The sequence below is a fragment of the Pieris napi genome, chromosome 19 (assembly GCF_905475465.1).
Source record: "Pieris napi chromosome 19, ilPieNapi1.2, whole genome shotgun sequence".
NCBI classification, from domain to species: domain Eukaryota; kingdom Metazoa; phylum Arthropoda; class Insecta; order Lepidoptera; family Pieridae; genus Pieris; species Pieris napi.
The window spans coordinates 5630170-5656424 of record NC_062252.1 but is presented as its reverse complement, the minus strand read 5'-3'; the positions used below and the strand labels follow the sequence as shown (position 1 = coordinate 5656424).

General features: G+C 33.5%; 5 protein-coding genes across 8 annotated transcripts; 3 read left to right on the top strand and 2 right to left on the bottom strand.

Annotated features, from left to right (window-relative positions):
• Positions 1-3158: 3158 nt before the first annotated feature.
• On the top strand, positions 3159-4307 carry LOC125059064 (probable DNA-directed RNA polymerases I and III subunit RPAC2). The gene is made up of 3 exons (XM_047663264.1): positions 3159-3337; positions 3653-3753; positions 3827-4307. Exons 1-3 carry the CDS (start codon positions 3323-3325, stop codon positions 4011-4013), a joined length of 303 nt encoding a protein of 100 aa, XP_047519220.1. The 5' UTR covers positions 3159-3322; the 3' UTR covers positions 4014-4307.
• A 316-nt stretch (positions 4308-4623) lies between these two features.
• LOC125059062 (40S ribosomal protein S2) lies at positions 4624-6081 on the bottom strand. Its single transcript, XM_047663262.1, has 3 exons — positions 5949-6081; positions 5110-5629; positions 4624-4917 (listed from the first exon to the last, which is right to left on the bottom strand). The coding sequence occupies exons 2-3, from the start codon at positions 5626-5628 to the stop codon at positions 4651-4653; spliced, it is 786 nt and encodes a 261-aa protein (XP_047519218.1). The 5' UTR covers position 5629; positions 5949-6081; the 3' UTR covers positions 4624-4650.
• A 434-nt stretch (positions 6082-6515) lies between these two features.
• On the top strand, positions 6516-9018 carry LOC125059063 (proteasome subunit alpha type-2). Its single transcript, XM_047663263.1, has 6 exons — positions 6516-6644; positions 6833-6909; positions 7258-7356; positions 7702-7858; positions 8230-8385; positions 8815-9018. Exons 1-6 carry the CDS (start codon positions 6604-6606, stop codon positions 8987-8989), a joined length of 705 nt encoding a protein of 234 aa, XP_047519219.1. The 5' UTR covers positions 6516-6603; the 3' UTR covers positions 8990-9018.
• A 684-nt stretch (positions 9019-9702) lies between these two features.
• LOC125059094 (N(4)-(Beta-N-acetylglucosaminyl)-L-asparaginase) lies at positions 9703-23619 on the bottom strand. Of its 2 annotated transcripts, XM_047663301.1 has the most exons (8): positions 23497-23604; positions 21252-21385; positions 12493-12618; positions 12214-12367; positions 11830-12058; positions 10864-11048; positions 10091-10198; positions 9703-10013 (listed from the first exon to the last, which is right to left on the bottom strand). In XM_047663301.1, exons 3-8 carry the CDS (start codon positions 12602-12604, stop codon positions 9782-9784), a joined length of 1020 nt encoding a protein of 339 aa, XP_047519257.1. In that variant the 5' UTR covers positions 12605-12618; positions 21252-21385; positions 23497-23604; the 3' UTR covers positions 9703-9781. The 2 variants fall into 2 exon arrangements, with proteins under 2 accessions (XP_047519257.1, XP_047519259.1); XM_047663303.1 differs by lacking the exon at positions 21252-21385 and having other exon boundaries at positions 23497-23619.
• Positions 23427-26112, top strand: LOC125059093 (adenosine deaminase-like protein). Of its 3 annotated transcripts, none has more exons than XM_047663300.1 (8): positions 23427-23567; positions 24210-24290; positions 24358-24506; positions 24701-24889; positions 24969-25185; positions 25321-25477; positions 25623-25723; positions 25889-26112. In XM_047663300.1, exons 2-8 carry the CDS (start codon positions 24249-24251, stop codon positions 26087-26089), a joined length of 1056 nt encoding a protein of 351 aa, XP_047519256.1. In that variant the 5' UTR covers positions 23427-23567; positions 24210-24248; the 3' UTR covers positions 26090-26112. The 3 variants fall into 3 exon arrangements, with proteins under 3 accessions (XP_047519256.1, XP_047519254.1, XP_047519255.1); XM_047663298.1 differs by having other exon boundaries at positions 23553-23666; XM_047663299.1 differs by lacking the exon at positions 23427-23567 and adding an exon at positions 23718-23736.
• Positions 26113-26255: the final 143 nt, after the last annotated feature.

The window sequence follows — 26255 nt, the reverse complement described above, 5'->3', positions numbered from 1 at the left end:
TTTCTTTCACATATAATCCAGTTATACCAACTTCAGGCTTTTCTCCCCAAATTTAGAGAGAATCAAGATGGTGGTTTTTTAGGAGGTACATTTATTTAGTTCTTTATGCAAGATTTATTTGTTAAAAGACGCACGATCTCTACAATTTACATTAAGGTGGAAATTTCTATTTGAATGTATTTTTGATGCATATTTGAAATTACCGAGTGTACAACAAAAACTTTAGGGGTTTTAATCGATATTTAAAGCTTGGTCCTAAGGGGAACATACTGTAGATGCTTGCATCACTAATATAATGATTACTTTTCTTCATGTCTCGCCGGAAGTTAGCTGTCATTACTGGTTCGTTCTAGTTTAATTGCTGCGCTGAATGATTTGGTGCTTTGACAAAATTTTCCTATGCAGTATTATTATTTTGTTCTATAAGCTGCAACTGTGGGTAAAGGCGGAGCCAGAGGGGGTCATGGGGGTCATAATTGAGGCCTGGTCTCGCAGTGAATTTTCATAGATTCTGTATAAAACCTAACCAAATCCAAATAATTTTTACCACATTATGACCACACAATTTTGGTGGTACGGTCTTTTCATAAAAAGACGCAAATTCTAGATTCGCATTTGTGCAGAGGTGAAACGGTTTTCTGATCACTAAATACTGTCATTTATGATCAGAAGGTATAGAAAGCTGATGACTCATGAGAGCCAGCGGCCAGTTTTAAAGGAAACTCAATTATAGCTAAAGATATAAATATCTATATACACAGAGTACGAGTATATTTCACACATCAAGTAAAAACAAAAGCGGGACAAAGGAAACTATCCCTTTTCGTTGTTGTTTCAATACTATTAAAACCCTTATCTTAATTAATGCTTCTTTTGAAAATGATACAAAAGCGTGTAGGTATATGTAAAGTGTATTAGTTTACCATTAATTTTAATTATTTATACTACAATTTCATATCTTCAATGTTCATATTGACTGAAACTGAACCTAGTCATTTTACAGTAATTTTAATTACTGTAAAAAGTAAGTAATTAATTAATAAAGTAGTAAGTAATTTTATCATTCACGCCATAATTAGGCCATATTATTAAAACAGGATTTATTCCTTATAAAATGTCAACCAATAAGCATATATGTTAACGTAAAATTGTAAAAACCGTTAGATTGTAATCTATCTCGCGAGATTATAAACTGTCGAAAGATTGTGAACCTCAACGAACTGCTTACAATTTAACGTATTATTATGCGGTAGATTGTACTACACTAACTTAGTTATCATGCAAACTTCTTTGGTCAATTACAGATTAATTTTACTTCCCAACAATTTCATATAACTACCGAATAATAATACGTTAATTTGTAAGCAGTTCGTTGAGGTTCACAATCTTTCGACAGTTTACAATCTCGCGAGATAGATTACAATCTAACGGTTTTTACAATTTTACGGTGACATATACATATAATATAAGGAAATTAATGATTACTTCAAATTTAAATAAGTAAGAATCTCTTGTTAAGCCTAAGAGGAATTTTAATTAGAATAATTAAAACAGGTAATAAATTAGTGAGAAAAGGGCGTAAATAAGATTAAAGACCAAGTAGATATAGGGTATCTTATCTATGATAGAATCAGTGTTGCTGTTAGCTAGCCTGCTTCCCTCAATAAATTTAATATAATATAAATTTAATTAATAACATAATTATTTTAGTTTTACAACTACATATTACTCTGGATCTGCGACTAAAAAATATATACAGTAGAACCTCGATAAGATAAAGTCCAAGGGAAACACAAAATATTTTATGTTATAGAGGTTTTAAGTTATCAAGGTTCTATGTCAGGTAAAGGTTAATATAGAGGTATGTACATGTTTCTATGTACCCTTCCTCCCATTTTTACTTGAATGCATCAGAAGGATGGAAAATTAAATATGTAATCATATTTATTCACATTACTTACATTACATAAAAATAAAACAACAACTAAAGGTTTAGTCTACTTAAAAAAATCTGTGATTTTCTTTTGTTTTAAAAAATTCACTGTTTCTAAATCGATTTGATTTTCAATGACAAATAGAGAGGAGAATACATAAACACATTAACTTATGATGCAAGTAAGTCGTTGTGACAAAGCTAACCGCCGCAAAGCTTTGAAGAATTTAGATAAAGCAAACAATAGGTAATGTATTGTTTACGTTAACAATACTTAGTAAACACGTGCAAGCAATAAATACCGAAACCATTTGTTTTGACACTCTTATAAAATGACTCATTCACAAACAATTTTATGTTATAGAGGTTGTGGAAACATTTCTTTTAGTTACTGAGGGCCTATACAGAGATTATTTATTTACGTTATAGAGGTTGCGTATTTTAAGTTATAGAGGTTTTGGGCTCTGATGGGAAGGGAACATAGTATTTTTTGAAGTAACAGAGGTTTTTATGTTACCGAGGTTTACGTTATCGAGGTTCTACTGTACTTTACTATAGGTATAATATGGTAGGTATAATAAAGAAATGTATTAGCCGTTTTATTTTGCTTGGATAACTTTAATAAGAGATTATTGCTTTTTATTAGAGGTTATTTGTTACTTTGGTACTGGTGACAGCTTCTTTAAAGAAACATCACTCACAATTATTAATAAACGCTTTTATTGTATAGTATACCTACCAAAAAATAATTTGGTTGTGTTTCAACAGTGAATGTAGCAATATTGAATGTTTTATAAGAAGTAAGAACCAAAAGCATCCGTTAGGTAGGAAGTTAAAAAACACTTTTGATCTAATCTTAATAATAGACAACTTAATAAATTGACTCTATAATATGAAAATTAATTCATATAAAATGACGCAGATTACGGACACGAGAATCACGACGTAAACTGTCAAATTGATGACAGCGCCATCTTACCTACAATAGTCAATTATAAACTAAAAACTTAAAATGAATTTCATGGAAATTGTAGGAAGTGCCATCTTTTTGCGAATTCCCAAACTGTATATGCTTATATTGATTTTCAGATTTGATTTAGTTAATTATTACAAATTATTATAATGAACAATTTCCGCACTACAGGATATGGTATTTCAATTTTCGAATTATTTTTTCAACGATTATTTATAACCAGTAATCATAATCTCCAGCTGTCAATTGTCAGAAAGTTGTACGTCAAAACAAATCAAAATATATTTTTTAATTTAAAGTTTATACAAATTTCAATGTGTTTTGTATTTTGTAATTACAAACTAATTTTAAAACTATTACTGCGTGATTGACTTATTTAAGGAATAAAATTATATTTAGTACAAGTGCGTTACATAATGAAAATTTCAGAGGTAAATTGAGCATTGAAATATCTTCATATTTACTGGAATCTACCATGTGTTAGGTTAATAAAATTAAAACATATTTACTCCATACTTTATTTGAAACTTAATACTTCACATTTCTTTGTTATTTACGGTATAAAATTGATCCCGGTTCTAATATGTCTAAATATACAGGTACTGTTATATTTTTTTCTGAATCTAAAAACTGAGTAGTGTACTCATCAATCATTTGGTCTGCTTCGGTCCTTGTGAAGAAAGGCATGTTATTGATCTGATCGTACCGAATATCTAGTTGCATAGAAATAATTTTTCCTTTTACAGCTGCCTGGTGATGAAGATTCTGGTCTAACATGTCGGACCTATGTTATTCAAAATGAAACTCATACATTAGGAAATGCTTTAAAATGCATAGTTGATAGATAGTAAGTAAATATAATCAAGTAAGTGTTATGAAATTAATTAATGAATATGTTATGTAACAATTTTTATTTTCAGTGAGGATGTTCAATTCTGTGGATATACATTACCTCATCCTGCTGAGTCTAAAATACACTTCAGGATACAAACACATGAAACCCCAGCTTTAGAAGTCCTTAAAAGAGGTCTTAAAGATTTACAAAAGCTCTGTGATCACACCTTAAATTTATTTGAAAGAGAAGTAAAAGAATTTAACAAAACATAACTATGTTTATTACTTTTAACACATCCAAGTTTTAATACATCAGACACATCTATTAAAATTTACCTAATAACTGTAATGTATTCAAGTAAGCTATGTAACAGTATGAGACTAATTGATTACATCAATTTTATTTTGATGATTGAGAGATTCCCCCTTAGTATGTCTCAGAACAAAAAGCATAAAAGCTGTTTTATTGTACTGTAAATGTTATTTATTGAAAAAGGTCAAGTCGCGAATAAACCATTATGTTATTTAGATAATAGTTGAAGAAAAACAATAAAACTGGTGCAACTGGTTGTTGGTTTACTCCAGCCCCTCTAAACACGACTTACTAATGGTCCACATGTCTATAATATACAGCAATTTGTTCTTAACAATTTTGCAACTTAGCCAAAGCAGCATGTTATATATTAAAACTCAATCACATGAATTATTCAACAATTCATTTGAAGAACAAAAACTAATGGAAGTTGGTCCATTTATAATATGTAGTTTATATTTTATACTTGTATATTCATTATTTCTGTTGGACATAATAATATACCTTTTAAGACCATAAATACAACTAATTATTATGTTACATGAAGATTTAGAAATACAGAAACCAGAATTAAGTCAAAGCATTTATTTTAGAATTTTAGACTTTAAACTCAGAGTAGGGTGACTTGGTCAAGGGGATGTCTCTCCATAGGTCTGGCGTCAAGTAGGCATAGGTCTTAGCAATAGCTGCATATGTGGCCTTTGCAAAGTTTCCAAGAGTCCCAGTTGAACCACGGGCAGATGTGTAACAGTCCTCAACACCAGCCATTTGAAGAAGCTTCTTAGGAACTGGCGCAGACACAATACCAGTACCACGTGGAGCAGGAATCAGTCTCACAGTAACTGAACCACATTTTCCTGTGACCTGGAAATGAATTAAATTTGTAAATTTCATGTAAAATTTAAATATTACAAAAAGGTAAACTGTAGAAAATCAGACGCATCTAAGCTTCATCGGACAAGCCTCAAGTGGATACCACGAATGAAAAGATAAAAATTGATCATCATCAAATACATTAACATAGAATTTTATAACCTAAAAATAGCTTGCATATACCTTGCATGGCACTGTATGTGGCTTTCCAATCTTGTTACCCCAGTAACCTCTTCGCACAGGCAGAACAGAGAGTTTAGCAAGGATAATAGCACCACGAATTGCAGTTGCTACTTCTTTGCTGCACTTCACTCCAAGGCCAATGTGGCCATTATTGTCTCCTATAGCGACGAATGCCTTGAATCGGGTACGTTGACCGGCACGGGTCTGCTTCTGAACAGGCATGATCTTTAATACTTCATCGTTAAGCGAGGCACCCAAGAAAAAGTCTATGATTTCGAATTCTTTGATGGGTAACGAAAACAGATAGATGCTTTCCAGTTTGTCGATCTTTCCCTCGCGAACAAGTCGTCCGAGTTTGGTGACCGGCACCCATTCTTTCTGATCTTCCTTTCCACGTCCGCGGCCCCTGCCGCGACCACGTCCTCGTCCACGGAGACCGCCACGGCCTCTATCACCCCCACGAGACCCAAAGCCACCTCGGAAACCGCCACGTCCACCGGCTGGAGCTGCGTCCGCCATTCTGTAAAAACAAAAACGTGCGCTATAGCCTAAAGCAAATAACGGTTGTTACGTTATCATATTATGCTTAATTTATCAGACGCATAAAAGCCATCACTGTGTAAACACTATGGTAGATACCACGAATGAATTAATTAACAATTTCTCATCATATAAGTAAGCACGTGGCTATTTGTAAGGTAACCAATTAATTTACCTTTTAGAATTCAAGCACTTGATAATAAGCAATACAGTAAGTATAAGATTAGAATTTTATTAATATATAATAGTTCTCAGTTGAATCCAAAATTAAAATATTATTTTATTTGAGGTTTACTTACGTAGATGCGTGAACAAGATATGACGATCAAATTCAAAATGGCAGATTCTTGATCACCAATTCGTTATTTCGTTTTCAATTATGAGGGTTGCCAACAAGCCTTATGTAAAATTTGGTAGTTCTGTGAAAATTTTGCCAAAGTCAATTATTGCTATTAATAATATGCGAAACTTTTTCAGAGCCAAATAAAATTAATCATATTTTGTAATAAAAATAAAATATAGGAACATGATGATCTGTTGATGACGTACCTACCTACAATTTTTCGGAAATTTCAATTATTTACGCGATTCTAATCTTGTTAAAACGATGACATTAGACGCTTAAAACTTGAATAAAAATGCGACAGGTATTTCGTAGATTTAAAAACAAATATTTCAGATGAAAACCATCATACAGTATATTTTTTATCTAGAAAGTCCAAGTCAGGACTTACTATATACTCATTTAAATGTTGAAAAACGAATATCACTTAATATTATAACGTTATAGTAAAACGTTATAATGTTAAAATATGTATAATAATATGTTAAATTATTAGTTTCAATCATCTCTGACTCTGTTTTCTAAACTATTTCTGAACGTATAAACGTTGTTAATTGTCGTAAGGGATGACAATGTTTTATTGCTAAAAGTTGACAATTCGCTTTGTAATCATGGCGTCTGAACGATACAGTTTTTCTCTTACAACTTTTAGGTATGTAATTGTGTTATTACGCCATGTATGGCTTGAATTTGTATATAATTCGCAGTATTGGTTATGTTTACATATAACACATTAACATTATATATGAATATAACTATATTCTTTAATAAATAAAAGTTACAAAGTCTTGCACTGTCATGACTATAAAAATAATACATAAAGTCACTATTATTTTTCAGCCCTTCAGGAAAGTTGGTGCAAATCGAATATGCGTTAGCAGCTGTTGCCGCTGGCGGAACCTCCGTCGGAATTAAAGGTACACATCTTAATTTAGGTTATAAAATAGTGTATCCTAGAAACCGAACGTTAAATTACTTGTTTTAGGAAACTCATCTTTTCCTTCTAGACATACATCTGTTTTTGGTCTGTCAAACCTCTAAGCGAAACATTCAATCAAAACTTAACAAACCCTCTCTGCTATAGTAATAAATAATCAAGAGGCTTACATTATGATAAGTTTATGTAGTAGATAGAAGAGAATATTGCATTATTCTCATTTAAAGTATTATATGATTATTAGAAAGAAATGTTTGTGTAACAAATTTCCATTGTACTGGATAGAGTTGTTTATAATAAATTTGACTATATATTTTTGATATTTCAGCATCAAATGGAGTTGTAATCGCAACAGAAAACAAACATAAGAGCATTTTATATGATGAACATAGTGTTAACAAAGTTGAGATGATTACTGGCCATATTGGTAAGTAATTTTTTGATAATCTCATGTAACATTAAATCTAGTAGTTGATGAAACATTTGTACACAAAACCAGTGGTGCTAGAATCATTGGTTGTGGCCTCAAATGTGAAGAAGATTCTATTTCCTCAAATTTTTTTTTTATACACTTTGAGGTGATTAGACTTCTGTGCATGGCACTGTCTTTTTTTTATTTACTGTTTTTCATAAATGAATAAGAAAATGTGAATACATAATTCTATTAAGATTTAAAAATCTACACCACATTCCTTAAGAGATGTTATTTACTGGGTTGTGATATATGTTGTGGATTGTTGAGAGAACCTTCATAAGCTTTTATCAATTTCAGGCATGGTTTACTCGGGTATGGGTCCAGACTACCGCCTCCTTGTTACACAGGCTCGTAAGATGGCTCAGCAGTATTATCTCATGTACCATGAGCCAATACCCACAGCTCAACTAGTACAGCGATTGGCTACTGTAATGCAGGAGTATACACAGTCTGGGTAAGTTGTGAGAACTAAATTTATGAAAAATAACAAAACATGATAGTACCATGGTCTTCTGTTGATTCATAGGCTGTTCTTTGACTGTATTGATTTGTTATTTTAATTTAAAAGGAATATGCTATAAAATTGTATCAAAATTAATTGATGTTCCTCAATAAATTTCATCTAAATCATAATCAAATCTAAAGTACATTGTAAGGTTTTTTAGCTTTTTCAGTGACTGCATAGCAATTAAGATTGAAAATATGTCTGACATAACTGCAACATCTAAAGTAAACAAATATGGAAAAAAAATCTTATAACGTGACAGTAAATTGAATTGTCATCATAGAGTTTGAACTGATCTAATCAATAATATGTGTTTTCAGAGGTGTGCGTCCCTTTGGAGTGTCTCTCCTAATTTGTGGTTGGGATGGTGACCGGCCATACCTTTTCCAATGTGACCCATCTGGGGCCTATTTTGCATGGAAGGCAACTGCAATGGGCAAAAACTTCAACAATGGAAAGACTTTCTTAGAGAAGAGGTAAACAAGCAAAATAGTAAATACCTAAACAAAGCAATAATTCAAACCCAAGGTTTTAAGACCCATATTTTTAAATTTTATACTCTTTATTTTCATCATTATTCATATTATCATAAAAATAAATGGCTGACTCCTACAGTACCGGCAAACTTCTTGAGCATTAAACAAGGGAGTGGGGTAAGTTTGCACATCTTGGACACAAACGTCAACTGATTTACCAATAACGCGATCGACACGCCACCCTCCCGCTGCCGCGCACAGCCGCCCCTGCCCCCTCCTACCTAAAAATCGCTTCTGCGCAGGCAAGGACATTTGTTCAAGATATTTGCCGGTATCTGTACTAATAGTTATAAAGAGGAAAAAAACATTTTCTATTGTAAAGAAAAGACACAAAGAAAAAATTTAGACTGAAAATATGGTTATTTGCAGATATACAGAAGATTTAGAATTAGATGATGCGGTTCACACAGCAATATTAACTCTAAAAGAAGGTTTTGAAGGTCAAATGACGGCAGACAACATTGAAATTGGTATATGTGATCCAGCCGGTTTTCGCCGACTGGACCCAGCACATGTTAAAGATTACCTTGCTAATATCCCATAATCTAATTAATAAATTCGGTTTTTATTGGTTAACCTGTTTTATTATACACAACACAATAAGTTAATAAATAAAAAATTATGAAGACAAATAGTGTTTCTCTAAATATAAATATGATTTATGCGAGACATTAATTTTCATTCATAATAAAATAAACCTGAATAGCATGTAAAAATAAAATGAAAGAAAAATTTTACTTAAAAACCTTATAACTTATAATTTCCTAATCTTGCGATGAGTTTGTAAAGTCAGCGCGCTACGTACCTACCTACTGACTATACTTATTTTTATGATTGGACAATTCACACCTATTGACCTAGTCCCATGCTAAGCTGGTGAAGCTTGTGTTATGGGTACTAGGCAACGATAGATTATAGATAGATAGACATATAAATACATATTTAAACACCCAAGACCTAAGCACAACACCAAATGCACATCGATGTTTGTCTCAGCCGGGGATCGAACCCGGGACCCATGGATTCGCAGTCAGGGGAACCACTAGACCAATGAGCCGTCAACTTATAAAACGATCTTTAAATTTTTCTATTGTATGAACTCTAGCGAAATTGGGTAAAAAGGACAACATTTAATTCAGAGTTATGAAAGTTTTAAGAGTTTATTTATTGCAGTAAACATTATTGAAAGTAAATCTTATTCATCGACATTATTTTTGGTAAATAAATTTCCGAGGCACGAATTAAATAAAATCAATATTTAAAAGGAAATGTTTATTTGAATTATTGGTGTACCATATAATAATAAGTACAGATGACAACAGATTATCGCTTTAAATTAAGGACATTCAATCCAAACCATTTTGGATTTACCCATGGAAGTATCGCGAACGACGAACGGAAATGGCTTATCACCTAAACCGTGACAAGCTGCTCCGTATTCCCCATCCTTCCTCAACGCCACGACTGCACCCATATAGTTGGGATAATATTTAGCTATTCTTTTAATAGCAATTGTTGCAGCTTCTGTTGGTGTTGCCCCTCTTCGCATTTCATCAACTGCCACAAAACTAAAATTACATGTATACTTATGATACTATGTATAAATAACATAAAAGGAGCAGCTGCGACATAATGTGAAATATACCTAGGAACAAATCTTAACATAACGTCCCCATCACCAGTCGCGGCAGCACCTCCAACTTCGTTATCAGCATATGCTCCTGATCCAGGAATAGGAGAATCACCAATTCTCCTGTAATAAAATATATTAAGAGATAGATAGTTTACTTAATTCATAACACACAAATATAGAGTACTTATTTACAATATTCTTAACATTCGTAATAGTGTAATCAATTAAACTAGATGAATAGAAGAAGAAGATAGATAAGATGTTATTAAACTTAACTAATAATATAAAAACTCTACCTGAACGCATCGACATAAAAAAAACACCATTATCATGAAAAATGTTGTAAAAACGGCAAAATTTTCTTTTTGGAGATCTTCCGTAGCGTAAACGGTTAAAGTTATGGAAAACTCATGTTTGACGGAGTTATTTAAACGTCTAAAAGTGATAGCATAATAATGTATGTATGTCGCCAACTAGCTCAATAAGCCGTTCAATCAAAGGCCTAGCCTAGCCTTTTAACCAAACAGCGCTGTTTAACTAGTGGCCTGAAATATTATAGCCTGTTGATCAAGGCAAATGACATGGATCATGACGTTTTATTACTTGCCTAGCCTGTTGACTGTCGGCGGCTTATTAAGCTAGTTGGCTGCGACATGTTAATGTTACGACATTATAAAACAGTCACGTACAACGCGCACGTTAGGTATGTGCACGGTTCTTAAATTAAGACAGATTAAACAGCGGATTTTGACTGCAATTGTATCAAAATTATAGTTTATTCATACCCAGGAATTTTGTATTTAGCCCCATTAGTAGTTGTACCAGCAGCTATATCGCCATTTTTATCAATAGCTACCAAGCCAATAGTGTCATGATTAAATCTATCTCCCTTAATCGTATTAGTTTTCTGATGTGATCGTTCCTTTGGTTGATATGGTCCACAATATTGTTTTGCATCAGGAATGACATCCTAGATTAATAAAAAAAATAAATGTCAGACAACAAAAGCGCTTAAAAAGAATTGATTTCAAAATAAAATTACTTATTTAATGCAAACCTTACATATACTTATGTTTAATTTATAAATAGCCCTGATATTTAGAATTCCGCGACCCTTTCTGAGCTCGGAAATTTTGAATTCTTCTCAAAAACTAAGTAAGTATATCATATTATAATTGCTTGTAGTTAGGATATAATTGTAAGGGTGACTGCGGATTAGGTACTTATATTTTTGAAGTTAGAGTATTAACTATGTTTTTATAACTGAACGTTTACATAGAAATAATTATGACTAAATATAATTTTGGTAAACGCTGTCCGAAATCGGAAAGGTTCACGGAGTTTTTATTAGACCTATATATAATATATAATAACTGAGCATTACTATCAGTCATCTTAGTCGAGTTATGTAACCTAACTTAGTTAAGTTACATATAAATATTTTAGGTAATAATTAGAATCGTAAACCAAATGTAAACAATCATCGTACCTACACTTGAAGCCAATATTGAGCCCTTTAGTTTTTACCACACTTATAAATTGTATTTTAACATTCTCGTTTCCGATAATGTCCAAAAACATGTGTCATTTAGATTTATGAACCATTAGATAAGCCAAGTTTGTTTTTGTTAGCGTCGCAATCCCTCTACCCCTAATTTTGTGTCAGTTGAACCAGCTTCAAACAAAGAAACATCTCTATACAACAACCGCCACCGAACTTAATTGTCGCCATAATTTTTAGTGCTATTTACCATCCAGAAATTGGGTTGACAGTTATTTTCATTGCGCCATTTCATCCAAATATTCTTTGATTGCTGTGTAGTAAGAGATTCTTCTTTAAATCCCATTTGAACTGCAAATTTGGTTGCAAGATCTCCGACTAAAATAGAATGTTTCGTATATTCTAAAACATGTCGCGCAACGGATATAGCATTTTTTACTCGACGCAAAGAACCGACTGCGCCTACTTTCATAGTTTTTCTGTAAAAAAAGATACACTTTATTATTTAAGTTATAATAAGTCAAGTTTATATAGTTAGAATAATTTTGGATTCAAAAAAGTATCTTAAAATATGGGTGATGAACAGATTTCAGTGGGCTTTAAATTAGTAAAATACATAATTGTTTTTGTTTACCCGTTCATGAGAAGCGCATCAAGCGTAGTTTCGCCATCCTCATCAGGGCTTCCTCCATATCCGACAGTACCATCACATTGCTGGCTTTCACAAATACCTCCTCCAATTTCAATTGCATCCAGCGACGATCCACCCTTTTCCAATACATTCCAAGCTAAAAATGTATATTCGCGGATAAATAATCAACTAATACCTCTTCATACAAATTAATATCGCTTGGAAGGAATTATAGAAAGCAATTTAAATTAAGAAAATCTAAAATACATTAACAAATCTTACCTCCAATAGAAGCGTTTACAAACGCCCAAGTATTAATAACAACTGGATGGTTTGGTTGGGCATGAATATTGTTTATACCCAACCATAATAAAATTATTTCCTTTAGAAACATGATAACGACTTGAGCTAAAACATATAAGTCTAAAGAATAAAGTGAGCAAGTAATTAACTTGCTAATTAACTTGTAAAAAAATATACATTATTAGGTATGTTTAATCAATTTAAATTCGTAACCATTGGGTTGTAATCTATATTTGTGCGTCATACAAACATAATGTACAACACGAGTTATGTAACCTTACAATAGTTAAGTTACATATATATATTTTAGTTAATAATTAGAAGAGCATATCAAACGTTAGCAATTATCGCACACTTGAAGCTAAAATGAATCCTTTAGTTTTTCCACGCTCATAAATTGTAATAGGAATAACTTTCTTGTTCCCGACAATTTTCAAAAATATCGACTACACTTATATTGAAGTGTTACTTAGGTTACAGAACCCTTAAATAAGCCAAGTCAGTTTTTTGTTAGCGTCGCAACCCAACTACCCCAAATTTATGTTTTTAAACATGTTCCTCTTCCCCCGGATCGCCATAAGGTGTAGACGTGCTGAGTGCTTTATTTTTATTTGTATTTTAATTTTAATAAATTCAAATCGAAAAATAAATATAACTGTCTACTAGGAGAACATAAACAAAGTGTAGTGTAGTCAAGCAACCATCTAATTACTACGTGCGCTCCTGGTACTGCGCCCGATCACCCCACTATCGAAGGTATTGATCCCACTCAATATTAATCTTATCGAATCCCCTAAAGCTGTGAATTTACGCCACGCCCACATCCCTACCAGCGTCACACTCGTGCCCCGCTTACCACCACTACCTGCGTCCTGCGCCCGCGCTGATTGCAACAGGTGACTGTGGCCACGCCCACTAATTATCTATTGGCCTATTTACCTTGAGCCATCGGGAACTTCTTATCGGACATTCCATTGTTTAGTGCATTCACATTTTTTGCAAACATCTGCTTGTACTATCGAATAGACAACTGTTAAACTCATTATAATAAAGGATGAATCCTATTGGAGATAAGTCACTATCTGAATCTGCCATTGATCAAATTGGTATGGAAATGGAACAAATCACTCCTCCCAACTATGTGGCCTTGAGAAACAAGAGAAGAAGAGAAGATGATACGAATGTGGACCGATTTGACGTTTTTAGAGAAGAGATAAAAACACTCATTTTAACAATGTTTAAATCGCAAGAAAGTGGCTCCAAAAAGCTTGAATCCACTCTTACCGAAATAAGTAAGACAAACACAAATATCCAGACAACTATGTCCTTCCTCGCTGAACAGAATGTAGAACTTAAAAAGAAGTTAGAACTTCTCGAAATAGAAAGGAAAAAGGACAAGGAACATATTTCTATTTTGGAGGGACAGCTAGAAGACTTAAAAAGAGATAGATTGAAGAATAACATTGAAATAAAAAATGCACCCAAGGCTGATAAGGAAACAAAAGAAGACCTTATAATTATGACCTTAGAGTTGGCTAAATCAGTCAACTGTCAGTTGAGTGAAAAAGACATTAATGATATTTACAGGATTAGATTTAAGAGGGAGGGAAATGCTAGTTCCCCTATAATAGTTGAATTAAGCACTACCTTATTAAAAATGAAGTTTCTACAGGCCTGTAAAACATACAACTTGAAGAACAAGGATAAATTACGAGCTAAACACCTAGGATTAAAATCACAAGGTCAAGAAAATATCCCTGTCTACGTAGCAGAACAGCTGACCGCCTCCAGGGCTCGGCTGTACTTCCTTGCTAGAGATCTAATGAGATCAAAATCTTATAAGTTTTGCTGGACTTCCTATGGCCGTGTCTACGTCAGAAAATCTGAAAATTCACCCATTATCACTATAAATAATGAAGCAATCGTCCAAAAACTACTAGGAGAGCAATGACTAGACTTAATTCTTGAACCTTGTTATCTCTCTCTGTCTTTGCTTGCTCGGCCCATTTTATATTTTTGTTTTACCATATTATGTTATTTCATACTAGTTTTACATATTGCCCCAATAACACCCAAACCACATCTTTTTAACTACATAGTAAAATATCTTATGTTATTCTTTTATCAAATTTTGTTCCCGATTGTACACACATTACTCATTACTACTACCAAGACACATAAATACTTTATTAACAAAGGCTTGGATTCGGCCCTACACTACTACACACACACCTTCTCCAAACATATTCACACATTATCAGTACGCGATACTTTCATAATAAGTAGACTATTTAACACACTTCATAACCAACAAGCTAATAAAATGAATGGTTTATTTAAAATTCCATCCAATTATGGATAACGTAATCTCATTGATAACAGAAATTGACAATAGTGAGGTGGCTAATTCTAGCTTATGTGATGTTCATGACATATGTAACCAATCCCCTAAATTTCATAAAAATGATTTAAAAATAATTTCTCAGAATATTGTGTCGGTATACAGCAAGTTAGATGATTTCCAACTCACCCTTGCCCAGCTTAATTTTGAAGCAGATTTGATAATTTTAACTGAATGTAGAATAGATAGTGATAAACCAATACCCCAAATGGAGAACTACACTTCTTATTCGACTACAAACCATATAAACCAATGTGATGGTGTTGTTATCTATGTTTCTAGAAAACACAGTGTCAATGTCAAAGAAATTATTCTAACACATGCATCCTGCCTCCAAATTTTATTTTGTGGAGTTACCGTGCTAGGAATATACCGGTCCCCTTCACATACTAATTCCGAGCCCTTCACGGACTCATTAGACCGACATTTAACATCTTTGAAAAATTGTATTAATTTAATTATAACCGGGGATATTAACATTAACCTGATTGACAGAAATGATGCTCCGCAGCAGGAGCGTAATAACCGGCTTTACTATTTAAACATGCTGGCTATGCACGGCTTGCTACCTGGCCATGTACTACCTACACGGTATGGTAATTGTCTGGATCACTTTATGCTGAGACTAGACAAAAATAAACATTCCGCAAATATAAATGTAATAAATACTTCTGTCACTGATCACTCCACCATATTCTTAAGGCTCTCCAATATACCAAAGTCAGGTGCTTCCACTAAGACAAAAACATTCATTGATTACGATAAGGCGATAGCTACTCTAAGAGATAGCACATTGGTGGCTGACTTAACTTCATTAAACAACCCCAACATGATTATAGAGCTCTTACTAAGTAAAATAAGACAAACCTTAGATTTACATACAGTCACTAAGATCATTACATGCAAATATCGTGTAGTTAAGCCATGGATGACTTTGGGCATTCTACGATGTGTCAGAAATAGGAATAACATGCAGAAAAAGCTAAAATTAGACCCTGATAATGAAATTTTAAAAATAACTTACCGTAGATATCGAAATTATTGTAATAAATTAATCAGAAACCTAAAAAGAAATTATAATAAACAGCAACTAATTCTAAATAAAAACAACTCAAAAAAATTATGGCAAACTGTCAACAATATTACAAATCGGAATAAAAATAAAAGCGACAATTACGAACTGCTCCACTGTAAAGAAACAGCACAAGAGTCTATAGATCATTGTAATCAATATTTTACCCAAGTTGGCAAATCACTAGCAGAAGGTATCCTTGCACAACAACCCGCATACAATTGTTCTGACAAAACTACTTCGAATTATCCTCACTTAACTTCATTTGTATTAAGAGATACTGACAATGATGAGGTTCTTAATGTCCTGATGGGGTTAAAATCAAATAGTGCTCCAGGCTGGGATGGCATTCCTACCCAATTCTTAAAGCTAACTGCTGATATAATTGTCCCTATTATTGTTCATTTGATCAATCTATGCTTTGCTCAAGGTGTCTTTCCAGATGCACTGAAAATCGCTGTAGTTACCCCAGTGTACAAAGGAGATGATAAAACGGATATAAGCAATTACAGGCCTATTTCTGTTTTACCACCTATTGCCAAAATACTGGAGAAAATAATTAATAAACGTTTAATGAACTACCTTAATACATTTAATATCCTCTCCCCAAGTCAATATGGCTTTAGACGGGATTTATCGACAGAAGATGCCGTGTTGGATCTCACATCGCTTATTACTAATGCTGTGGATAAAAACAAAAAATGTGCTGCAGTGTTTTTGGATATGAAAAAGGCATTTGACTCAGTATCAATTACAGACCTTATCGACAAGTTGGAGAAAATAGGCATAAGAGGAATTCCCTTGAAATTATTCAAAGACTATTTATGCAATCGAAAACAGAGTGTAAAAATAGGAAAACACCAAAGTGAACAATGTGAAATCACCTTCGGAGTTCCGCAAGGAAGTGTATTGGGGCCCACTCTATTCCTTGTATATATTAATAATTTATGTAACATGGATATAGAAGAGGGAACAATGTTCACTTATGCTGACGACACTGCTGTCGTTTTTGTAGCTGACACCTGGGAGGCTGTTAAAAATAATTCCCAAAAGGGCCTTGCAAGAATAGCTAAGTGGCTCAGCGATAACCTTTTGACCCTCAATACCTCTAAAACTAACTATGTATGCTTCTCCAATTATAACTCCTCTCAACCACCTCCGACGTTTGCTATTCAAATACATACTTGTGGCTCACCTCATTCTATAATATGCTCATGCGATTTTATTAAGCGGCAAAACTGCGTAAGATACCTGGGTACTATGGTAGACCAACGCCTATCATGGCGCGATCATATAGAGCTAGTTATGGCTAGAGTAAGAAAACTCATATGGTTATTTAAAAATCTAAGACACGTAGCTGACTCGGCCCTCCTAAAACAAATTTATACTGCTCTTGCGCAGTCAATATTAATATACTGCATTCCGGCCTGGGGTGGTGCCATTAAAACAAAATTCCTGGAACTGGAGAGAGCACAAAGGTCACTACTCAAAGTTATCCATTTTAAGCCATACAGATTCCCTACGGAAATGTTATATGCGGTTAGCGATCTTCTGTCAGTACGTAAGTTGTATGTACTGCAAACTACTCTTAGAACCCATCGACATATTGGATATGATCCTAGTATTTTGAACAGACGTAGAAGGCATAATGTGGCACCTTTACCAACTTTTAAAACTAAATATGCTCATAGACAGTACTGCTACCAGTCTGCTAACTTATATAATAAATTAAACAAGGAATTAAATCTATATAATATGAATAAATATAAATGTAAAATAACTATAAATTGTTGGTTAAAAACTCAAACCTATGAAGAAGTTGAATCTACTATCTAAGAATTACTATTCTAAAGTCTACTTTTATCTTACACTCTAAAAGAACACACACACTCAAACATATGATACAGACATATACACACATACCTCATACACACTCACTCACACACACTTACACTCTCACACATCAACATACACTTAACTGAATACAACGAACACCCCTCAATTTATCACTCATACACGATGCATCTTTTAACTTGTATAAATATTGTTTTGTTTTTGTAATATTATTCCCTTTTGTCTAAACTTACATACCTAATTAAGTGTACCTAGGAAGAGCGGATACTCCAAACACAAGTATATTATACATACTTAAATGGAGGCTCCAGCCACATGTTGTTATCATTGTAAGTGATTGAATAAATATTTTTTATTTTTTCATTTTTTTTCAAACAATTAAAGTCAGTTGACACCCAGCATCAAACAAAGAGTTTCATTTAACATACATTGAAACATCCGTTTTTTTATTTTTTTTTAAATTGGGTATATGCATTGCGCATACCCTACCGCCGTGCGACTGCTTAGTGCGGGAGGGTTATGTGGGACTCGCGATTGTGATTTGTGCATAGGTAAAACCCCAAGACGCCACCAACAATCGCCTTAGGCGGGATACGGTAACAGCAGAGCAGTGTGACCGTTTTTAGTATATTCAGTACCAAATTGGTATAATTTGGGCTCCGTGTAACTAATTTAGTATTTTTTTGGTATCCTTTTATATTCTGGTATTTTTTGGTACATTTAAACTTTGAACATTTTAAAACACATTTTGATATATTTTTGGGCTGGGCGGGAAACACTCACTTTCATTCGTTCGTATTTCGTTCACATGTTTTTGTCTTTGTCTGATGTTTACCGCAAATGTATCATTTTGTCTCTTTTGAACGGTTAATGCTAACAAATTCGCGAATCGTGCTTTAGCTACGTATTACTATCTACGTTACATGCTGTATTTTTATACATGTGGTCCCTTTTGGGACCACAGATGTTTTAGTTCTTTATTTATTTCTCTCTGTGTGCATGTGTAGTGAAGATAATGAAGCGCAAATACGATCAGAAATATAGATCTGAGTGGGAACAAAATTCTGAATTTTCGTCACGGTTGACAAAAGATAAAAATAATGAAAAAATAAAACGCCTTGTGTAAAACGTGTGGAGCAACATTTTTAAGCAGAATCGCTACAATTAAAAGTCATGCATATTCTGAAAAACATCGATAGAAACTTATATGTTATAGTGGACAATCCAAGGTAAGAAAGCTATGCCCCCATTAACATATTTATAAGATTATTGTGTCCCTTATTTTTTTATGGCACATGAATTAATTGCAGTACTTCTATAGGATGTCCGATGAATCTTGGATAGTATATGTACAGTTGTAAACACATGTATAATTGATTTAAAGTCATCAAATTAATCAAATCCTGTTTATTTTCAGAACGATGATAAATTACTTCAAATTAAAGAACCCATATCTGAAGAAGTAAGAAAAGCAGAGCTTATATTTTATGCAGCGTTGGCCGAACATAACATACCATCTCGGGCCCTGGATCATCTCAGCGATTTATTCAGAAAAATGTTTTATGATTCGGAAATCGCAAAGGGCTTTTCCTGCAAACGCACTAAATCTGCTCAGTTAGCTCAGTGCAGCGAATACTGACTTAGTATTTGTAATAAAACTTATTGTAAATATTTATTATTATTTGAATATGTCTGTACAATGAAGGTGTGTAATTGGTAAAATGAAAAAGTATCTGATAATAAGTGTTTTAATAAAAAAAATCCTCTTTTTCTTTTAGTATATTTTTAGTATAATTCAGCATGTGTTTTGGTATTATTTAGTACTGGCACCTTGTAGTTTTGGTAGATTGCCATTTTTTAAAACGGTCACACTGCAGCAGAGCCTTATCCGCTTCCCGACATGCGATGCGGCGGTTGTGTCCGCCTCTCCCCACCCATTGTTGATTTGTGAAGATACTTGACACAGCAAGTATCCTTCACAGATCGGGCCATACGCTTTTAGGAATAGCTAGGGGAGATCGGGTCCTGTGCTTGCAGGGATGGATCACCCGGATCCCTTCTTTTGAACGCATGGACCCCTGCTTCCCCGCTTGGGCACTCTTTAGGTGGCGAGGATTTGACGGGCCTGCGGTTTCTTTCGCCGCCGCGGATGGGTTCCGGGACAAAGCTCCCTGGTTTTGGGTTCCGGGGCAACAACCGCCACCGAACTTAACTCACATGTAGATAATGCATGAATGGTATGCTTTTGTTCGAAAAAATATTAAGATATTTTAGTGTTTGTGGTGCACCTTTACTTTATTGTTTGAAAGATTTTACAGATTAAAGCGTGTATAGAAGCGGTAGTTACAATTTTACATCGTATATTCCAATGGTTATACTTTATAATACATTAATAAAAACTCAAAGTTATTGAGAGTAATATGTTTTCATAACATTATTGGTAATGTCTCATATTTTATGTCTTTGCTCGTAATTGATTGAAATGGTGTTTTTTTTTGATGATGTCATCAATATATATGTAAATTTTCATGACTTTTTTTCACATATCATACTGCTTACGTTTCTTTACTAATGTGAGTAAAAAGTGTTTATTCATTATAACTACATATGCATTACAATGTGGGGATTTGGGACCCTTTTAAGTAAAAAAATACCTGTGTCAGGGTTCCCAGCTCTTCTATAACAAACTTAATTATAAAATCCTTAAATTTAATGACATCTTTTACTTTATTTATTTTTGTTTTGTTATGTAAAGAAGCAGGATTAATTGTTCAGTCGTTAAAAACTTTTGATGAGTAAAATCTAATATAAATTTTATTTATTTTAAAAAGGCACACCAACGAAATACAAACTTACAGAGAACACACGATACACCAAAACACAAAACATGCATGTGAACAACTGAAAACTAGATTAAGAAATACGAATATGCAATTTTTAGAAAAATAATATATTTCTAGTTTGAAATTTTTATTATTGGTGACTGGAAAACAGTGGCTGCAGCATCTTACGCCTGAAAACATGGAGAGTGTCATAAAATGGAATGTACTCAAAGCGTCGTTTACTGCAGATGAGCATATGTTTAGAAGAGCAATACAACCGACGTTGGTCAAAAAAGGACTGATGTTGGTATGGCGTAGCAACCAAATCCCTAAATCGAAAGAAGTAAAAGTATAAGCGTAAGGATAATTGTTACGGTTACTAATAGCGACACAAACCACCATCTAAATATTTACCCCTATGGCGTTATGTAATAGGAATTCTTACAATTGTCTAGCACGGTATAACTGAAGTGAGAGAGTGGACTGCATGCGGGGCGTTAAGTGTTGGTAGACACGTACACACGGTAGAAAGGAGTTACTTCTATTGAATAATATGGAAAGAATAACAGAGCGGAAGGATTTCACATACCTAATTAATTGCGCTGCTGACTTAAGCAGATGATGTGCAGGTGCTACTTTCTCCGTGGATTGATCTAATGTGATGCGGGTTTGTATTACTGTAAATACAGCGTGTAATACGACGTTTGCGTCGCGATTGTTTAACTGCGAATATGCGTAGACTATACACAGCGACTGTTGCGCAGCAATTGCGTGTTACCACGGTAAACGTTACACGACGTCTTTTGACGTGTCACTACATCGAGCTCTAACGATGACTCGACACGTGTTACCACGGTAAGCGTTACACGACGACACCGACAAGTGTCCTTGCGCAAGAGCATTTTTTGTGGTCATTCCATCACTTTTCCGCGCGACGACTAAGAGCGCGGCCACACGATGCGTTAACGGTGCGGTGCGGCGCCGGAGCGGTGCCGCAACGTCATCCTACATACAAATTACTATACCATGTCACACGATGCGTTGCGCCGCCGCGCGGCGTCGCACCGTAAGCGCGCCAGCCTTCTGACCTGCGGGACGAGGCGGGGAGCTGTAGAATGTATTGCCACACCGCAACGCCCGTGTGGCACCCTATAGCTTGAAGTAATTGCGGTGCGGCGCACCGTTACCGCCTCGTGTGGCCGCGCTCTTATATGTGAAGGAAAGGAAGGGTAGGAGTCCGTGTGTCAAACCAAATACCTAATGTACCTAGTCCAGCCGTAAGTTCTGTTACAAATGAAAATGCATATTTTTTAATGTAGTAGGTAATGTAATATTATTAAAATTGATACCTACATAATATATTTTTGGCCACGAATCTATATATTTACGCACTGTTTCCAAAGGAAATTTTGCCATTTCTTGCTCCAAAGATTCTTTAAGAGACTCAATGTCGCCGGGTCGTTTAGAGCAGGCCATGTCCTCTAAAACTGACCATAATTTGAAGTCTAAATGCTTGAAGTCTAAGGGCTAGAAGAGGCCCAGTCTTCATCTCGTATAAAGTCCGGAGCGTTGGTTCATGGTTGCCTTGATCTTTAGTTTTTTTTTAATTTTAGTTGTTGTGCAGGTGCAGAATCCTGCTGGAAAATCCAAGATATATTTTTAAGAAGTGTATTGCTAAGAGGTTTCACAACATGATCCAAGACTGTATCTTGATTCACTTTGGCTGAAGTTTTCACTCCTTTTTCACAAAAATTTAGTTTTGTGACTTCTTAATAAGACACGCCCTACGAAAGCACCACTGACGCAGGATGATGACCACGTTGTACCTGTCCGACCACTTGAGCAGCTTCTTTAGAACTGAGAGCGTACACATTATCATTTTGCTCATTGTAGTGTTCTTCAATCGTGAAAATTTTTTCATCGGTAAAGAGGATATTTCTGTGCTTATTGCGACAGAACGCGTTATGATCGATCCACTCTCTTTAATTGTAAAGATTGATTTACGGCATGTCCTGTATATCGACGTTAAGTACCAAGCTTCAGGTCTTATTTTATAATAAGTTTTTAAAATAATATACGTGCTCCAAATTAAAAATAATTAAAAAGTTGAAAAAATGCATTTTCATTTGTAACAGAACTTATGGGCAGATACATATACTTTTGGTGGCGCTTTTTTTTTTATTCTCTTGAAAGAAAAAAAAATCACTTGCCTTAAATCATTTGGTAATCCTACCAAGTTATTTAAAAATTTGTAAACAAAGATAACGTAAATATTCTTAAATGGAAAAGGATGTACTGTAATGATGGTGAATGGTTGTAAACATAGCATTAAACGAAATAAACTAAACATTTTAATCTGTTAAAAAATAATTAGATTATTATACAATAATATGAAGTATAGGCTATTTCGTTTCCATGATAAATTCAACGATCTTAAACGATTTGCAAAATTTGAATTAAATCTGTTAAGCTGTTTGGTCACAATAATGTATATTCGTTTTCACAACGAACAACAAATTGTATGTAGTAAAAATAAAATGGATCCCATTGACAATTTTTACAAGAGATGTTGCTGTTTTGTGTCCACGCTTAGGTGCCGATCCCTTATACGTTACTGTTTTCGTTCCATCTTTTTACTTTGGTATTAAATATAAGTATTTTTACTGAATAAACTATAATTGGCTAATAGTACAAATCTGTACCCGAAGTCTAGTATACTCTATGGCTCAATCTGTAATCCATTCAAATCCCTACATTTCAAACTTCAAAGCTTGTAACAAAAATATAATAAGTTTCATAAAAAATATTTTTTTACATACCTACTGAGTACTTACCATTACCAAAAATGAATAAATGAAGTGATCCCTACTAATTATTTAAAAATAACTTAAATTTGTACACTCGGGTAACTATATGCGCTCTTTTTTATTTTTTTCACTAAGAAGGAACCAACAACGTCTGCGACTTTACGACAAACTACAAAGACTACACTACGAAAAAATACGTCAGTACTATAAAATAACTAATATTTTTACAATAAAACCAAAGATTTTATTGAATCATTTAATCACTACGTAAGTAGGTAACTAATAAGTAAAATATACGCTAAAATTAACAAACACGAAGTGCGGTTTTTTTTAATTATTTCTATATAAAACACGATTTATGAATGTTTGATAAATAATCGATTGGTAGTTCATAAAAATTGTAATAAATATACCTTACATTTAATTCTTTTCATTAATGGTTTGCTTAATTACCACAATTTTAATTCGTAACTACGCGGTATCCAATGGGATTACATTATACACAGACCAAACTTTGATAAATTTATCATTATATCACTATTAATAATTATTTACAATACTCCATTTTGTAAAATTTAGTTTTAATATTTGGTTTTTTAAGACAAAGACACGGGAGGTCCCGAGTACTGCCCACACTCAGCAGTGAAGTATCAATTTACTGCATTTGCTATGGTTTTAAAACTTTATTCTTGGATAACATTAATATTCCTTTATAAATTATGAAACAATTACTTCTCTAGCCAACTGCTGTTCTATCTACAACATTTCGCTATATATTTATGATGGACTTCAATAAACTCTGCCCGGAAATGCCTAAAGTTGTAAGTTATAATTATATCATTTATTAATGCCCCATAAAATTTTATTATTTACAATAAACAATTTTAGGAGTTACACGCTCATTTGAATGGGTCTTTAAGCCGGAGTACATTGCTTGAACTTAAAAGATTCAATGCAGATAACGGTGTTACCGACACATCAGATGCTTTTTTGGATGAATTTCAAATTGGTGCTGGAGACACTCGGAACTTATCAGAGTAAGTGTGCATGAAAAATATTATGTTATAATTAATTAGAGTCTGTGGCTGTGACACATATCCACATATACTATACAGTTCTACAGTTTTAATATAAATAATGAAAGCCCTTGAAAATGAGAAATACTCTGAAATCTTAGATATGCATATATATATATTTTTTTTTTTCAATTTAATTAAATGTCATTCTCTAGTTGCTTTCAAGTTTTCAACATAGCTCATCGGCTCACTAGAACTCCAGGAAGTTTGGCTCTAGCCACAACACTAACACTAAAAGAATTTCAAGATGATGGTTGCTGTTATATTGAATTGAGAAGTACACCTAAAGAGACACCATTTATGACGAGCAGACAATATATCGAAACTGTTTCTGAGACATTAAGGTAATTTTCATAAATATATTCACACACCAAAATTCTCTATGAAATGCCTCATCAAAACAACATTTTATATTTATTACAGAAGCAATGCACATCTCCCAATCAAATCTAGACTTATTGTATCCATAAATAGAAACAGTTCAATTAAAGAAGCAGAAGCTATATCAGAATTAACTATCAGTTGTTACAAACAATATCCTGATGTTATTGTGGGTATCGAATTAAGTGGAGACCCCAATATAGGTCAATTCGAAGACTTTGTGCCTTCTTTGACAAAAGCTAGATGTGCTGGTTTAAAAGTAAATAAGTTTTTGCTATTAGTAATGACTTTGTATAGTAGGTATAATCAATGTAAAACGGATGTAATTTTCAGTACTGTATATTAAAACTTTTATTTAAATTTAATGAAGCTTCTTTTATGATAAATGTTACAGATAACTCTACATTGTGGTGAAGTATGCAACCCTAAAGAGGTACTGGAAATGTTAAAATTTCGCCCAGACCGTATTGGTCATGGGGTTTGTATACACCCAAACTTTGGTGGTACACAAGAAACATGGGATGCTCTGTGTAAATTTCAAATACCTGTTGGTAACTATCTCATTTTTCATTAACATTACAATTAAACTATTAATTCTTTAAATCATCTGTGAGATAAACTGATGAATATATAAATAGTTAATAAAAATAAATATTTACACTTCAACTAATAATTTTAAAATTAATATTTTTTCAGAAATTTGTCTTACTAGCAATGTCAATACCAAGTCAACTCTGGATTACAATTCACACCATTTTAAAGAACTATACAATGCAAATATTCCAGTAATCATATGTGTAAGTGTCTTTCATTCAAAAAATTGCCATAATACCTATGTATTTTTTCTATGATAGATTTACATAGCCATTTCTTTACCAGCTACCATAGCATACCTTTTCAGCTTACTTATATTTTTAATCTGGTAACAATACATTACTTGAGCAAATACTTTTACTTTTCAGACCGATGATAAGGGAGTCTTTTCTACATCTTTGTCTCAAGAATACAGAATATGTGCGGACGTGTTTGGTCTCCAACCACCTCAATTAGCTAAATTGGCATTCAATGCGGTGGATTATGTGTTTGCCGATGAAGAAAAAAAATCCATCAAAGAGAAGATTTTAAATTTTATTAACAAAAATGGTTTAGAGTGTATGTCATAGAAATAAATTTAAAAAATAATTTTCTTTTTAATTTAATTTAAAAAAAATATGTTTCTCTCAGAACTCAAAGTACTTTGCAAACTCTGAATCTGCACCAAGGGTGAGATTTAGTGTCGATACATACTAGAAGGAGCGCACTAAATACGAGCCATCAAAGCAAATCCAA